At 40.9% G+C, this 16995-nt stretch overlaps 1 protein-coding gene across 1 annotated transcript in view; it reads right to left on the bottom strand.

The window, feature by feature from the left end:
* dner (delta/notch-like EGF repeat containing) overlaps positions 1 to 16995 on the bottom strand; it is a 75134-nt gene that overhangs the window by 31156 nt on the left and 26983 nt on the right. Inside the window, exons 2-3 of the mRNA XM_023283053.3 lie at positions 5298 to 5642; positions 5103 to 5200 (exon numbers count right to left, since the gene is read on the bottom strand). Coding sequence (XP_023138821.2) covers positions 5103 to 5200; positions 5298 to 5642 — 443 coding nt within the window. The remainder of the gene's footprint in view (positions 1 to 5102; positions 5201 to 5297; positions 5643 to 16995) is intronic.

Here is a 16995-nt window from a genome sequence, read left to right as displayed (position 1 = left end):
GAAATTCATCAAAAATTAAACGTTTCAACTAATAAGATTCTGTAAAAATGAAAAAATTCTGAGCTCCTATTAGCAACCCAGGAGCCATTAGTGTCTCAGCTATGACCCACAATCGCATTACAAAAAATGAGCTTTTTCAGCTGCACTTGGCTGAACTGCAGGCAGTGTTTACACAGAGTAGATACACTCCAGTATGGAAAAAACACAAGAAAGTGAGTAGCATTATATATAATTGTACGTAGAATCTTTTTTCAGTATTGGTAAAACTGGTGGAAATTTTGCACATGTTGTTTTGTCAGATAAATAATCCAAAAAATCAACTAATTATGACAAAACAGATGTTTGAGTTCTCTCTTCTTCTACTCACGGCTGTGCTGTTTCCATAGAGGTGCAGGACTTTGTATTGCCGCACAAACAAAACATTGACAGGAGCAATAAACGCTTGGGATTTAGCAGGTTAAAAGAGTGCATATTCTCATGAGTGACACTTAGCATCAGTGTACACAAACAGAGCATCTGTAGAGGTATTACAGCTGCTGCCTCTCTCGCTCTCTCAGCCTCTGTGGGATACAAAGCTTCATTACGTTTCAGTCAGCGTCTCTAAATCCATGTCACTTTTGGATCATCACTTCATTTCTGAGTACCATGTGTGAGGTTGTGTGAGTGTCCTTCACTGTCTGCGTCTGGCTGAGCATTCAGGTGTTGTGTGTAATTATACAGTTTGAAAACAAAGCAGCAGAAGCTGATTAACTCGCAGCTCCCAGTCTGCCATCGTGATCAGGGCCCCGAGTCGTGCTCCCCATCTATAATGAGGAGCAACATCGAGGACGTCCGACTTTCACCTTGACCATTTCTTCTAAATAATTCACTGACCCTTATTTACTGAGCAATTGTAACACTATTTATGAGCAAACAAGCTCTGAAAGGATGGAATACACCTGCAGTCGTGTAAAACAGAGTCTTACGAGCCAGAGGTGGGTCACGACTGGATTCAAATGAAAGGTTATTAGTTATAAAAGTTGTGAGCTGCATTATGTTTCCTTGGTAAGGAGACGAATGAAATGCTGCACACAGTAGCTTCTATTTTAATGTTTTCTTCATGGTAATTGTGCAGATAATCCACTGTACTGAGTGCTTTGTTGTTATTTTTGCTGATTAGCATCCAGAAGGCAGGGCAGATTTTTCTGAGGTGGTTTTTAGGGTTAGATTCTGGGAGTTTGTGTCCTTATTTAACATCGAGCTGAAAAGTGCTCACTGGACACATGTGGTTTAGGGTCTAACATCTCGGACCATCTTTAAGCCGCTTTTGTCCACTTCTCTGCACACTAATTGTCATATTATTCAGGACACTTAAGGGAAATTGAGTCTGAAAAGTTTTCTGGTTGTAAAGGAAAGAGTTGGAGGTATTAGAAATAGGGGTCGATCAATGTGGTCTGTTCACACCAATTAATATTATCATTTAGGGGATTTAATGAACAGTATTTGGAACCAATATACATTTGCAGTAATATCAAAAATCTTAGCATGAAAAATTAGAACACAAACTCCAACACAAAACTGTATTGAAATGTTTTTTTAATGTGTTTTATTAAGAGACAAGTTTTTAACATTTACCTACTATTCAGTGTTAATGGGCTCCTACTATAACAAATAAGTGCTGTGAGTGGCAACTACAGATAAAGAGAGGTCACTGCATCAGACATCAACATTTTTAAGGTAATTTATTGTATCAGGAATCTGTTAAAAAAAAATAATGACGACAATACCAGCGGAAAAAATTACTAGAATCTGATTTGATGATAAACCAGCCTGACAATCAGTCAGTTGTTAATCATAAATTAAGTATTTCCCACTTAACAAAAAGGACTAAAGAAGTATTTAAGAAACAGCTGCAAAATGGCTGCAAAAGTTACTGGTATTTACATCTAAAGGAAATTGAGTTATAAGCTCAACCACTAAACACCACAAGACAAAGTATTTCTAGCAATCAAACTAATTTAGGACACATCTATGGTCAAAGCCCATCACAGAATGAAAGGTCTGGCTCACTTTAAAAGCTCATTTGGCAGCGCATAACGATTGGCTGCCCTGTCATGATCATTTTACTGTTGGGGTTAAAAAGCTCTGGTTTGTTTGTGTTTCTTTAAACCAATCACAGTCATCCAAAGTAGGGCTAAACTAAGGAAGCCTCGGTCTGTGTCTCTGCAAAAACAGTGGCGTGAGGAAAAACTTGTTATAATGGAGCAGTTTTACATGCAGAGACAAAAACTTTGTCATTACAATGGCTAATTCCCAGCAACAGAAACACCTAAAAAACACATAAAAGAGGTCCGAGGACTCTGTGGTAAGAATTTAACTGATAAAACAAACAAACATAATTTGATAATTGGTGGCCAACAGGAGGAACCTGTCTGTACCTTCACTCTGCAGGAGCTCACGGGACTCATTGAAACCACACAGGATTTGTGTAGCTCTTGCAGATTTTTATTACACCGATGTCACAGGAGCTCGTTTCAAGGAGAACATAACGGTACACTGGTTAAATCAGTGTCACTGGCACATGCTGCCTTCAGGGTAAAAAGATTTCTCAGATCATCTCCAACTAACAATGGCCGAGTCAGAAAACAGATCTTGTTGTTCCTAGAATCTCTAAAAGTAGAATGGGAGGCAGAGCCTTCAGTTATCAGGCACCTCTCCTGTGGAACCAGCTCCCAGTTTGGGTTCGGGAGGCGGACACCCTCTCTATTTTTAAGACCAGGCTTAAAACCTTCCTTTTCGACAAAGCTTATAGTTAGGGCTGACTGGGTGACCCTGACGGGGTGAGCTGGTGTTTTCATTTGCACAACTGACTTCCCCTCTTGACGTCCCTTTAGTCTGCCCCTAGTTATGCTGCTATAGGCCTAGACTGCTGGGGGACCTCTCTGGATGCACTGAGCCCTTCTCTAACTACCTATGTATTTACTACATATACCATTATTGCATTACATTCACTCTGTTTCTTTCTGTGTCCTTTCTCCGAGTGTCCCTGGTCCCAGAGCTGGATGCTGGATGCTTCAGATGTGTGGCTGTGTTTTATGGTCCTTGTGTCCCACCCCCCCACCTCTCTATCTCTACCCCTCTATCTCTATCCCTCTATCTCTACCTCTCTACTTCTTCTGTCCCTCTCAACCCGCCCGGCCAGCAGGCAGATGGGTCCCCCCACATTAGAGCCGGGTTCTGCTCGAGGTTTTTTTCCCTGTTAAAAGGGTGTTTTCCTTGCCACTGTTGCCTTTTGGCTTGCTCTGGGGGTCAGGCATATGGGTTCTGTAAAGCGTCTCGAGACAATTTCACTGTAATTGGCGCTATATAAATAAAATTGAATTGAATTGAATTGAATAGATCAGAGTCCAGTGAGACAGAATCTGGGATTTCAAGAGATGCATTCATAAGTTTTTTTTTTGGTCCTGGAACTGTGTTAGAACCAGATTTCACAGACAGATAAGCTTAGTGTTAGACTCCTATATGTTAGTTATTGATGACTAAACAAAGATTTTTGATGAGTTCAGTCTCTTCATTAATTGCCATTCGTGTTTATCTCTGGAAAACAAAGCTATGCTCTCCAAAGACATATTAACCCTTTGATGCACAACATGGGTCAAAAGTGACCCAAATCCAGTGGAAATGGGTATCTGCTGACCAGAGGTGGGTAGTAAAGAGTTATATTTACTCCGTTACATTTACTTGAGTAACTTTCTGAAAAAAATTACTTCTGAGAGTAGCTTTACTCTGCCATACTTTTCACTTTTACTTGAGTAGATTTATGAAGAAGAAACGCTGCTCTTACTCCATTACACTGGGAAACACTCGACTCGGGGGGGGGGGGGGGGGGACAACCACCGAATATTCGGATATTTGGGTCCAGCCCGAGTTGTAATGTTATTTTCTATCTACTGAGCCTGTGCCATTTGGAGGGAAGTGAAATACAGTATATCTTGTTACCGGAAGTAGTTTGCACTGTTCAAGCATACAAACGTTACCTTACTACAGGTATTTGTTTCAAAAGCTTTATGTTGTGAAAAACTGAGATTTGGAAATTAGTGTTTCTTGTGCCTTAACATGTCACATTTTGAAAATATGTTATTTATTTTTGCCATTTTTTGTATTTTATTATTCGGAAATACCAGAATTTGCACATTATTTTACATTTTTGTCTGTCTGATCACATCATTTCAGAAAAATAAATCGGACATTACAATCAAACAGTTACTCAGTACTTGAGTAGTCTTTTCACCAAGTACTTTTTTACTCTTACTTGAGTGATTTTTTGGACGGCTACTTTTTAATTCCACTTGAGTGATATTATTTTGAAGTAACGTTACTCTTACTTGAGTACAATTTTTGGCTACTCTACCCACCTCTGCTCCTGAGCCACACTGTGCATCAAAGGGTTAAGGTGGCTGTTGCAATTCAGCTTACGCATAGAAATCTGAGGAGAAGCTCATCCTGTAATCCTCAACTCACCTTATTCATCTGTAGGATAGCGCTTCAAAGTTGTTGTTTCCTGTAGCGAGGGGAATTTTAAATACGATAACGATGGAGAAAGCTGTTTGAAATGAGCAGATTTATACCCTCAGTCTACATCCGGTGAGTCAGACTAGATGTTAAGTATCAAAAATCCACTGTCTGTTGGCTTGAAAGGCTGCTGATACCAGCTTTCCTTCAGATTCACTGTAACTACTGTTAATTCAAAGACATCCCAAAGTAACCTTTCAAGTTCTTTTTTTTTTTTTTTTTTTTTAAAAACCCTGATTTCTGGTGGAGTGTTTCTTTAAGGAAAGGATGAATTACCAACTGAGCAGAATTGGAATCTGCAGACATGTAGCAGAGCTGTATTCCCTGAGCAAAATATAATTAAGCTGTCATCTGCAGTCTGCTGTGTAAACTGCAACTGAGGAGTAGTGAAAAGCAACAGGATAGATACAGCGCATATATAGAGGGAGATAAACAAGACATAAATAGGGGCCCGCAGCTAGATTTTGTCCCGGGGCCACCTCGCTAGCTGAACCAACCCTGATTTAAGGGGACAGCAGTCAGTTATAAAAGGGAATTGATGGTGCTCTTACTTTACAGCCGTCTCTTCGGGCACCTCCAGAGACAGAGTCAGAGTTCCTGATGTGAGCTCACACAGCTCAGGACTCACGCAGTGCAGACCCTCAGTCACCTGAAGCACAAACACACCAAACACGCGGGGTGACTTTAGTTACACATTTTCACCGTCCACCTGAAGGAGCTTAAATTCAGCCTTTAAGTTATCTCACTCTGTCTGCCTCCCACGGCACCACCAGCAGCCTCTGCCCAGGTTTGGGTTGCCATGGCTGCAGGGTGGGAGGTGCCGGTGTGGTGGTGGAGGGGACGGTGGTTGGCTGCGGCGGCTGAGTGGCGGCTGCGGTGGTGGAGGCGGCGGGCGTAGCCAGCTCAGGGGCAGAGGGGGTGGCGGGGTCCCAGTCGGCGGCCGGCAGGTCCAATAGAATCTGGTCGCACCTCTCCCCCTCGTAGCCCTCGGTGCACTCGCAGGTGTAGGCCGGCTCCCCCTCCTCCCCGCCGTCGCTCCGGCTGCAGTTTCCATGGAGACAGGGGCTGCTGGCACAGGGGTCTGTGAAAAACTGAGATAATGGGGGGAAATAAACAAAAGAAAATAAATAACGGAGAAAACACGGGAGGAGAGAGGAACAGGACAAAAACATTGTTATCTAACAGTGTTTTTCACCTGTCCTCTACACTGCCAGAACATCTTTTTGTGACTTATTTACATTCTTTACACCGACAGCCCAAAATGTGAATGGAGGAGTCAATCTGAATGCAGTGGTTCTGTAAAATAATGTGGACAACAAGAAATTGCAGAGTCCAGTGATCATTTTCATTCTCTTGTGCTCCTCAGCAACTTCTTTTATTGCTCTCTGACTCAGCTTCCCTGTTTACATCCTCCACTTGTTTCTTTATTACATTCTGACCCTGTCTTTCGAGTCAGTTGAGGAGGGACTGCATTTCTCCCTCCATCTTTCACTCTCACAGTATGAATCTACACATACCTTCACACACACTTAAAATTTGTCCCCACATAAGGTTTCCCCCATCACGCAGCAATGAGAAAAATGCACTCTGACAGCCTCCTTCATGCTGGCTTTCCCCATCAATAATTGATCATATTTGGAGAAAACATTCTGGTATGGATGTTGAAGGTGAAAGAGGACAAAGGCGAGCTTACAAAGCTTACTGCCTGACACAGTGTTGCCTTTTGCTTGGCTTTTAGAGCGTTCATGAGCTTAAGAACGTCTATAATCCTGCTGCCTCTCATTTTGGGGTAAATTCACTGATACAGCCTCAGGTATCTGCAGCTCCAGCTGTCTGATTTAAATGTGTTTCAGAAACAGGTTTAATAAAGCTGGGAGAAAAACAAAAACGCAGGCAGGAGAGAAGGTGAGCAGAGACATGGTAATGATGCTCACTCCGAATCCCTCGGCGTATACAGATGTGAACGCAAGTATGTGAGAGACAGCGAGAAGCAGAACAAGGCGGCGTCATTAACAGTCCGCTCTCTCCACGACCGAGTCACAGCTCATTAGTGATAATCTCTCCCAGGTTTTTCACTGTCGATGCCTCGATCAAACTTCCTCTCCTCTGGAACTCGGCAGCCCAACAGTCTCAGCAGGCCGCTCTCCAGATCCTGACACAGTCTGCTGCTCTTATCTGCACTCAAACGGCACCAGGGAACGACTTTATCAACCTTTAGAGAGCAGCAGCGCTGGCTCGTCTGGGTTACAGGAAGCATTAAGAGTCCTGCTCGTGACCTTTTTCATGTGTCACTGCTGATTTCTCTCCCATCATAACAGTCTCCAACTAGGCTGCACGAAATGTGCCTTAATATAGACAATGAGGATACAAATAGGACCAATGGGATCTCCATCACAACAAATCTGCACTTTAGGTTCAAACTTTCCAAGTTTGAAGCTGGTGGTGGTGTTGGACTGGACTGACTTCTACTGAAAAGTGTTTCGGGTATTTCAGGTTTTCTCTAACCTCACTCAAACAGGTCGAGGCAGATTTTTGCCAAGTGTTTGCTCAAAGGAAATCATTGGAATTCTCTCTATAATTTAACATTGTAAGGCCTTGATCTCTGTAAGGTGTTCTTAGATAACTTATGCTGTCAACTGCCACTACATAAATAAATCTGAACTGATTCAAATCAAATGGAGTGGGTAAAAAAATCCCTTACAACCACAAACTACAACCTAAATAATAAACATACAATTAAAGTAATGCGTCTCTCAGTGTCAGTCAAAACTGGGCATTATTAACAAATTTTACAGCTACACCTAAAAACAAACTGGCCAACGATTATGTATTTGCGGTTCTGGCAGCACCGAAGCAATTGTGTCTGAATATTAACAGAAAATATTTTCACTTAATCCTTTATCAACAAAAATGACATTCAGCCCCTCAGTTGTGAAGATTTGCTGCTATTCTGTTTTCTATTCCTGTGGAATGAATTACAGGTTTTGGAGAACAAACATGAAGATTTGTTATGAAATCTATCTTGCTGCATCTCAGCTGAATTATTATTATCATTTGATATAGACAATTTATTGGTTAACCTTCAGAAAATCAAGCAGTTTCTGGGTGTTTCGGGGTTTTTTTTTTTTTTTGCTCCGGTCACATTTTTACTCACTGTGGGCTCATTTTTCACTGCAGTATAAACTCTTGCACAGCTAGAAGCAAAGAGAACTTAAACATGTCTTTTGTGCAGTTTAACACTGTAAGAATGCCAGAAATCATAAAAAAAGAAAAAAGAAAAGTTGAACTTTTTTTTATATTTGTTTTACAAAAATTGAAAAATCAACATGTACAATATTTGACCACAGTTGCTACTAATTCTGGCAACAAATGGTGACTCTACATACAACTAGTTGAATTCTTAATTCGCTTCCATCTTTGTCTTATCTGCTCTGTGTACACACTGCCTGCAGTTCAGCCTAGACCATAATTTTTTGTTATGTGAATATTGGCTGTAGCTGAGTCACTAATACCTTCACAGTTGCACTGATAAGCGCAGAATTTTTTGATTATTGCTCATTATTTATTTTTGCTGAATTTTTAAATAGGACATTTTGATGAATTATCATAATTTTAAGCTTAGATTTGATTTACTTTTCTAGTAGAACAGTGCATAGCAAATGATTAGTTTAGAGCTAATGATTTTCTGGTTCAGATAAATAAAATTTTTTGGGGGGTGATTTTTAAAAATCATTTGGCTTTCAGACTCATCAGTGGGTTTTGGGGTTCAGAGGGTTAAACTGTCATTTAGGTCTGTAAGAGAATAAACAACCATGTCTATCCATACAGATGTTTTCACTCATTTGTCTGACTAAAACTCTTTTCAGGTCAGTGAAAGTGACTACAAACAAAACTATAACTTCATTACTACACAGTGTACATTGCATTTGCTGTTCTATGACTTTGTGAAATAAGTATTCATGTATTTATGCCTATCTTCCTGCATCATTTTGCTTGTTGTCATCCGGTACCAAACAGCTTGTTTGCCCTGAGCTCTGGCAAACCATGTGAATCAATTTCTTCTAAGCAGCTGATAATAACCCACATTAGCTCCTTTATCTATATTCCCACATGCACTAGCAAACAGAACAAAGAGATCCTCCGAGGCCAAATTAATTGCTTCACAAGGTGCTGTGATCTATTTGCTAATTTGAGATGGTCGCCCCGAGGAAGAAGGATCAATACAACAGGACGCAAGGAAACGACGACGTTGTTTAGGCAGCAGCATCGTCAATTTACTGTGGTGGAGGGTCTGCACAAGTGGACACGTACTACACACACTCAGACACGTTCTTCAAGCCACTTGCACACATTTATTATTCATTTCTACTCATTGCGTTTTAATTGGACTAGATTTAAAGTGTTGAAAGGAGGAAAAGAGACACGCATCAGCATAAAATCATGAAAGCATGAAATCACAAAAGTAGAAAAGTGTGGAAAGTGTGCAGAACCTCATCTTTAAGTTTATTCATTTAGATCGTCCTAACTTAAATATGATGGAAGATTTAATTTAACAGTGTAAATTAAGCACATGAGCACTTTATTACATCCTAGTTTCCACACAGGTAACACTTAAATAATTAAAGACCTTATATATACACACAAGCAACAAGCTAAACCCAGAGCTAATGCACCCACGACTGTGTACATATGAATAGAATTTTTTTTTTCATAATTGAAGTGTTTTGTTGAGTTTGTTGAGTTGAGCGGCTCCCAAAACGCCGAGTGTAGGCGACTGACCAAACACTCTGAACAAAGCGTTTACAGGATGCTGTTTATCTGCGCAACCTGACACCCTCTGATAATTAATGATTGACTATGTTATGGTGAAGTGTTCATTTATTCAGGATTTTACCAACACCCTTAAGAAATGTTTGTGCTGCGATGACGCAGCAAGCAGACTGTGTTAATGAGCTGCAGCTGCAGCAATAAGGAAGACATGAAAATTTGAGCTGAAGTTGCTTTCGACATTCAGAAGTGCTCAGAAACTGGGCGGAAATTCTAACTTATTGTCTTCATGTGGCATGCAAAACATCCTCTAGAGTTAAAGAGCCCATATTCTGCACGTTTACAGTTGAATTCATTTGTTTTTTGGGGCTCTATTAGAATATGTCTACACATTGTAATGTTCAAAACACACATTGTTTTTCTCATACTATGCGTAGCTGCAACACCATTTCAAACCATATGTCTGAAATGCTCCTGTCCCTTTAAGGCCTTGATTGGTCTGCTAGCCTGATGGAAGCGTAACAACATTGGCTGCGTACTGCGACCCCAGATTTGTGAGCATCTCTAGTGAGGAAATAATGGTGGACTTCAAGAAAGCTGCTCATTTTTTTTGTCTGAAAGTATGCCAAACTAACGGCTAGGCAGATGTTATGCAAATTTGTTGTATGGTGAAAGAGGTAAGTAATTGTAGAAAAGCCTGGATTTCTAATGAGGTGTTTCAGACTGGTAAAAAAACAAAACTGTATTTTCTGAGGGAAAGTAAACACCGTGGATGTTAGGCTTTGTAAGTTTGCAGATCTGTTACATGAACTAAAAAGCAGCTATATAACACACTAAAGGAAAGAGATAAGCCCAAAAAAATATAATATGGGCTTTTTGCCATTACAGTAGCTCCTTCACTTAGAGTCTTTGAGTCAACTTATTTCCAGGAAACCACCAACACCTTCTATGTATAGTCTGTAAGTTCACCTACAAGATGATTGCTACTGTGATGCTTAAGTGTTAAAAGCATTAAAGAGCAGTCCATTGCTGGCTGCAGAGTTGGGTAATTAATGAGGCACACCTTTAATAAGGAGCTCAGACAGAAAGCCTGGTAGAGGCGTCCTTGAGCAAGTCATTACAGTTAATCGTCTTTCAAGCTGACCTCTTACCTCTGAGAGAGTAAAAGGAGATTTTCTCCACACAGATTAATAAACGCTACAAAGCCGCCTTCTAGCTTTGTTATGTCCCTCTATCCAGGGGGCGAGCTGAGTGCTACTGCAGAGCTCTGGTATTAAAAAGTAAGTGGGTGGGTATTATTTGAAAAGGTGATACACAGAGGAAAAGCAAAGCAGCAGTTTGATGGTTTATCGCCTACTAGTGATATTACAAACTGTTGTTGGATGAAAACTTTTTAGGATTTCAGAAGTCTTACTTGTAGTCTGACCATGACTGAGCAGTATGTAATCCTTTAAGTAAAGCTTCAGAGAGATCAATGGCTGGACTTCTAAGGATTTTCTAGTGTATAGCCTAGTAAGGACAGGACAGGGATAAAATGCTGCATGTGCTAGAACAAATGTTTGGTCAGTTATCTTTGCTGTGCACAGAGAGCATACAGCTAAGTCCGAAGGGGAAGGTAGACATACCTTTGTTTACTTTTGTTTGTGCTACAGTAAAATCTACACTTCACATAGTTTTGCTTAGCAGATTCATACATTGAGCATATTGCTCTGGCTGCACCTTGGTAACATCCTGCTATGGGGGTTAAAAACATGCTGGCTTGTTTGTATTTCTTTGAACCAATCTTAGTTTTCGAGGGCGGAGTTAAACAAAGGATGAAGTTTAGGTGTTTCCTAGATAGGTGTTATTGTGGCAGTGGAACATTTGAATGCAAGTAGACAAGTACTGTGATTAAACTGGATAATCCACCAAAAAAAAAAAAACACTAGCAGGGCTGCTTTAGTGCACGATCTAAATCCTCTGCAAAAATTTACATTTTCAGTGTGGTAGGTTGTTGCTCGGAGGTTGTTGTGGATTTTGAAATCAGAAACATGCATATCAAAAAGGAGAAACCCAGCTGATAGGTTCAGCCAATGGGAGCTTAACACCCACAGCCTTCATCCAGTGAGTCAGACTACACTCCACAATACAGTTTAGACAATCTAACAACTTTGTGGCAACAGTTTAGGAAGTTCTCTTCTTGTTTCAGCATGACATGTCATTTCACTGGCTTGCACAGAGTAATTAGCCATTGCTGGTGGGACAGACTGGAGTGCTCTGTGGCTAAATGAGACCTTTTCCCTGTAAAGAAGGTGGAAAGTGTTCATCCATCAGCAGGTACAGGTGGAGAGGGATATCTTGAAGGTCAAAATGTTGAAAAATCCAGGTCACGGAACATAACTCTTTTCATTTTTTTCTTTCCGGATCCCTTTAGCCACCATTTGAGTGAAGGCTGTTAAGGCAGAATATTAATACCCATGGATTTGGAATACTAAACATGTTCAACAAGCTCATGTTGAGCCTCCAGCCCTGAAGCAGCTTAAACTGCCAGCAGTTAACTGAGTACTCCATTTCACCAGTCTTATCAGCTTCTTGCTCTTAAAGTGTTAAAGAGTGGTCAGTGATAATACCGCAGGGGTTCAACTCAATGGCAAGATCATTCAGCTAATTACACATGGAAGAACTGAAACAAGTGTGAGAAGAAACGCATCAGCAGAGTTTCACACTGAGGCATTTTATAAAAAGGTTCAGAATCTTACATGTGATTCAGATTAAAAACCACAGCAGTATTGGTATTTTCTTTGGACCACACTATGAGTGGCACTAAGAAAATGTCAATTTTTCGTACTTTATACATAATGTACATATAAGGTATGATGAGAAATATTATCTCAAAAGCACAGTCACAGGCAAAAGAGAGTTTGGTAGTCTAGCCTTTTTCAGACATGACCTTCCATCTAGATGTCTCTGAATGCGTCAGCTTCGTGTCTGAATAAGCATTGTGATCAATTTTCCATAAAAGCCGCAAGGTCATTCTTGCAAAGTCACGCCACAAGTCAAAATTGCATCCATTTGCATTTTCAGATATGCAAGACAAGTCAAGATTACGTCATACTGACGTAAGATGTAGTTACATATTGTGGGTGGCACCATAATCTAGGAAGTCCATCCATTTTTGTCTGCCTATCTGGGGTCCGCTTGTTGGTGGCAGCAGAATAAGCAAAGCCACGTCTCCAGCAAAACTTTCCAGTTCCTCCTGTTAGATGCCATGGTGTTCCCAGAGCAGATGACAAATGTATTCCCTCCACCAGTCTCTGGTTTCACCCACAGTCTCCTCCCAGTTGGTCCTGCCCAGAAAACCACCAAAAGAGTGCACCAGGACACATCCTAATCAGATCTACCTCAGCTGACTCATTTCGATGTAAGAGAACAGCAACTTGACTCCAAATTCCCCCTGGATGTCCAAGCTCCTCTCTCTGTCTCTAAGCTTGAGCCCAGAACCTGTCTGGACCACCAGAAGTCATCGTGGCTTGTTGGCCACCCATGCCTTCCACTCATCTTGCAGTGCACCTGAACCCAATTTCGATGCCTGCAGATGGGGCCTACTTGGCAGTGACTCTATGTAGTTTCTTCAGGCTGTGTCCAACCAAACCCCTTGGGTCAAGGCTCAGCCATCAGAAGTTTGTTGGGGAGTCTGGCTTCATAAGGGGGCCCTGGCCTCCCTATGCTGGGAAAGGTTACACATGCTGCTTGGTCCCTGATTCATTCAAGTATTTGAATGTCTCTTAGTCTCTTCCCTCTCTTTGAAACAATTTGCCTTAGGAGACGGTTCCAGAGGCTATCGCCCTCGACAACATAACTAAAGATCACAGGGACACACCAACCCCTTCACTTTGATATGATGCAATGCTTTGGTCCACAGCCTAAGAAGTGACACTGTAAAAGCTGCCACTCATTCCCAGTGGCAGTATTATATTTATTTCTAATCTTGCGTGCACCATGGCTCTCTATGTCGTAACTCGTGAGGAACATTAACATAAATGTGACCAATGTCTGAATGACAGAATGTCGCCACTTTAACAGATTGATGAAGCCAGTAAAGTTATTTATCCAACGTTGGAAAAGGGCTTACAAAAAGCTGTTACGAGACATCTGCAGGATGGACTGAAATCGTTCTACAGCTCCTTTAAAAACAATAAAGATGTGTTGCCATAGCGACAGTAGCTTGGTAACGTGAGGGCAATTAGAACACAATACTGTGAGTGTGTGTGTTTTCACGCCTCCTCCCCACCTGCTCCCTGCACACGTACACTCTGAGCATTCGCCCAAAGCATCCTATCATGCTGCAGCAAGACGATCCGTCTTAAAATCCACTTAGTGCCTCATCAGGGCTGTTGATCACCATTTTACCTCCCTCAGCCAGTGACAGCAACCCCCACTGTGGAGGAAGAACAGCTAGAGCTAACATTTTCTTAATGAAAACACTTGGTCTCAAATAGCAGAATCAGGGTCTCAGTGGATAAATGAGTTCTCACTGCACTCTGAACTGGAGGAATATAAGGAACTTCATGTGACGTGTCCACAAGAAGCTTCTATTTTGTCTTTTCCTGAGAGAGACACGGTTAAAAATTGATCCATCTAATCTCGGTCCATCTTCTTTTTAAGACTGGGCGTGTGTTTGTCAAGTATTCAGTGTTTGTTGAATTCAGGGCTACAGAGAGAAACTAGAGCAACTCTGCAGTGTGTAATCTCAGAGGAACAGAACAAATACCAGGAAATATGAGGCTGAAGAGAAAGCACAACCCTACAACACACAGGCCAATGTACGTAGCACCACAAATACACACATACCGAGCCACAACTACATTATACTCCTGAGACCGACAGCTGTGAAACACTGCAACGCCACAGTCTGGGAATTACAAGCAGAACCGTGCGACTATAACAGCCAGGGAACAAATACTGTGTAATTATATAATCAATCACACTGCAATTAGCCAGAAGAACCAAATTAAACTTTCATATAGCCAGCAGTAATTTTTATCTCGAATGTGCAGTGCATAATGAGCACCCACAATTCAGATAAAACAAAATATTTAATTCATGATCGTGACAAAATAATCCTTGGAAATCATCCCTCAATAGAGTCATTTTCCCCTGCAGTCTTCACTCGAGTCTTCTCTCATGAGGTTTGAGCCCTGGGATGTTATCTGATACAGTCTATATATTGAAAAGATCAGGAAATAAATACACACAGAAAACCAGGAAAATTTCTGCTGGTACATAATTAAGGGGTTCTAATTAGGTGAAAAATGTACAGCACATAACTCTTTCGGAGTTTGTGCTCAGATAGCTAGTTCCAGAAGAATGTTGCACTCTTCTCCACTGCAGCACCACTTTATGAGGCGAGAGATGGAGGGAATACAGCTGAGAAGGAGAAGCAGACCAAATGAGGCATAAAAAAAACAAATAAACCGAAGAGTGAGGAACCAACAAAGCAGAGAAGTGGTTCAGATAGCAGGCGATGAAGGCACAAGAGGCTTTTGAAGGACCCAGAGAGAATACAGTTCTGGATGGCAAATAGTCTGCAGCCAAAAACAAAAAAAAAGTTGGACTTTTGTTTCTTCTAAAACAGAGAGGCCCTGTGAAAACTACAAGGAAGCCGTACCTCCAAATACATACATAAGATAAAGAAACAACTGTTTTAAATGGATTTTCTCTTGTAGACAGTTAAAATGTCTGATGAATACAAGCTCTTTTAGGCTCATATTTAATTCTCACTTCATGATACAAGACTGTCAAACATTTCTATCCTTGGCAGAAAGTGGCGGTTTTGTTCTCGGACCGTGGAAGAAAGAGGATCAACATTTTTGCAAGCGAGTCTAATCTCGGCTCAGTTGGCTGATGGTATGCCACTCTTGGTTCACTTGCATACAGAAGTATACCACTGTTCTCAAATGGTATGTTCCACCAAGACATAGCACTTTCCAGAGGCAGGTGTCACTTGATATTCGCCCATTCAGGTAAGTGTCAGATCAGTGTGGCAGTTTACCAACACCAATCACATGGCTGGTTTCACTCCCAACTCGTCACATGCAGCCTGTTTGTTAGAACCCCTTGGTTTCACATTTAAATGCACTGGATATGTTTCAGTGTCATTTTTCAACTCACAATGTAGTTTGACAGAGCTATAAAAATCCATGAACATCAGAGAAATGTCCTCTGCTGGTGTCGTCACTGCCTTATCAGACAAAGAGAATTTTGCCTCAAAACATATGAAATATGTTGTGAAAGGGAGAATTTTAACCTAAAACACACCTGTTTCTAAACTTAATCCAGGATTTGGTGCTTGAACTTAACCAAACAGTGAGTGAACACACAATGAAAAAGAAATTTCTGGCTGAAAGTCCTGTAATTTACACCTTCACCATCCCTCCTAATGAGACTTTATTAATCTGGATGTCAAATATGACAGAATAATCAACCCAGTGATCAAAACTAGCTTTTTAAAAATAAAACTTTCAGCCAAAGTAAAGCTCTATCTTGCCTTCCTAAGACTTTGTAAAAGTCATCAATACCTTCCACTGTCAGATAGAGAAGGTTTTTCCAATCACCACATAGTAAAACTATTGCGATTCTCTGTATGAGGATGCAGATCAGTCGTCTCTTCAACGTCTGCAGCTGGTACAAGATGTGGCTGCTCGTCTACTAACAGAAACAAGAAAGTGTTGACCACATAGCACCGTTACTACCCTCCTTCCGCTGGCTTTCTGTTCTGTTTCACGATGAATTTAAAGATTTCATTGTTTGTTTTTAAGGTTTTAAATGGTTTGGTGCCACCTTGTTTGGCAGAACTCTTTGTCACGCCCTGTTTAGAGCACAGAAGCCAACGAACCAGAAGATTTAGGCTCAAAATAGAGCCGATCGAACTTTTTCAACGATCGCACCTAATCTCTGGAACAGTTTAACTTTTCATGTAAGCACTGCTCAGATTCCTGCTGCTGAATGTCCACCTCTTTTCACTGGCATCCGATTCAAGCAGAGCTCGGCACCCTGACTTCATCTCCTATTGTGTTGTATCATTTCTTCCTATTATTCTATTATCTTTCATTTAGCTTTGCCTTTTAATAACTGTTTCATTCTGTTTTATGGCCTGCTGTTTTAGTTGTACAAAACTTTGGTTTAACTTCTGTTGTTTTTAAATGTGCTTCATAATTAAATTTGACTTTGACTTTGGACAGACTCCTAAACATCTATCGACATTGAATATTGATGCAGGTGGCAGTAAGAGACACCTTATGTTTGTCTCTGAGATGCCAGCAGCTTTGATAAAACTGCAGTATTTAACACTGTAGATGATATCGGGTTGTTCATCATAAAAATGCACCTGAAATAAACAAGGTTACTCTTTTCTTTGCTGCTGTTGGGTTACTTGTTTTTGAAATACCTCTGCTACTATGAAGTAACTTCATACATGAAGTAAAAGCAGAAAAATCTTAAATGTGAGCTTATCTATCGTGTTTATAGTGAGCTCAGGGTTGGTGTCAGATTAGATCAGCTGTGCTTTCTGACGCAAACTGCTCTAATCTTAATAACCAACTCCCTTAACCTACTTTAACCACCACCAATAACATTAGACTTTCTGTAGCTTGGCACCAGAGCCATCTAACCAAAAAGATGCAAATGTAGTATTTAATT

The sequence above is a fragment of the Amphiprion ocellaris genome, chromosome 7, assembly GCF_022539595.1.
Source record: "Amphiprion ocellaris isolate individual 3 ecotype Okinawa chromosome 7, ASM2253959v1, whole genome shotgun sequence".
In the NCBI taxonomy this organism is placed as follows: Eukaryota; Metazoa; Chordata; class Actinopteri; family Pomacentridae; genus Amphiprion; species Amphiprion ocellaris.
This window is presented reverse-complemented; position numbering and strand designations above follow the sequence as displayed.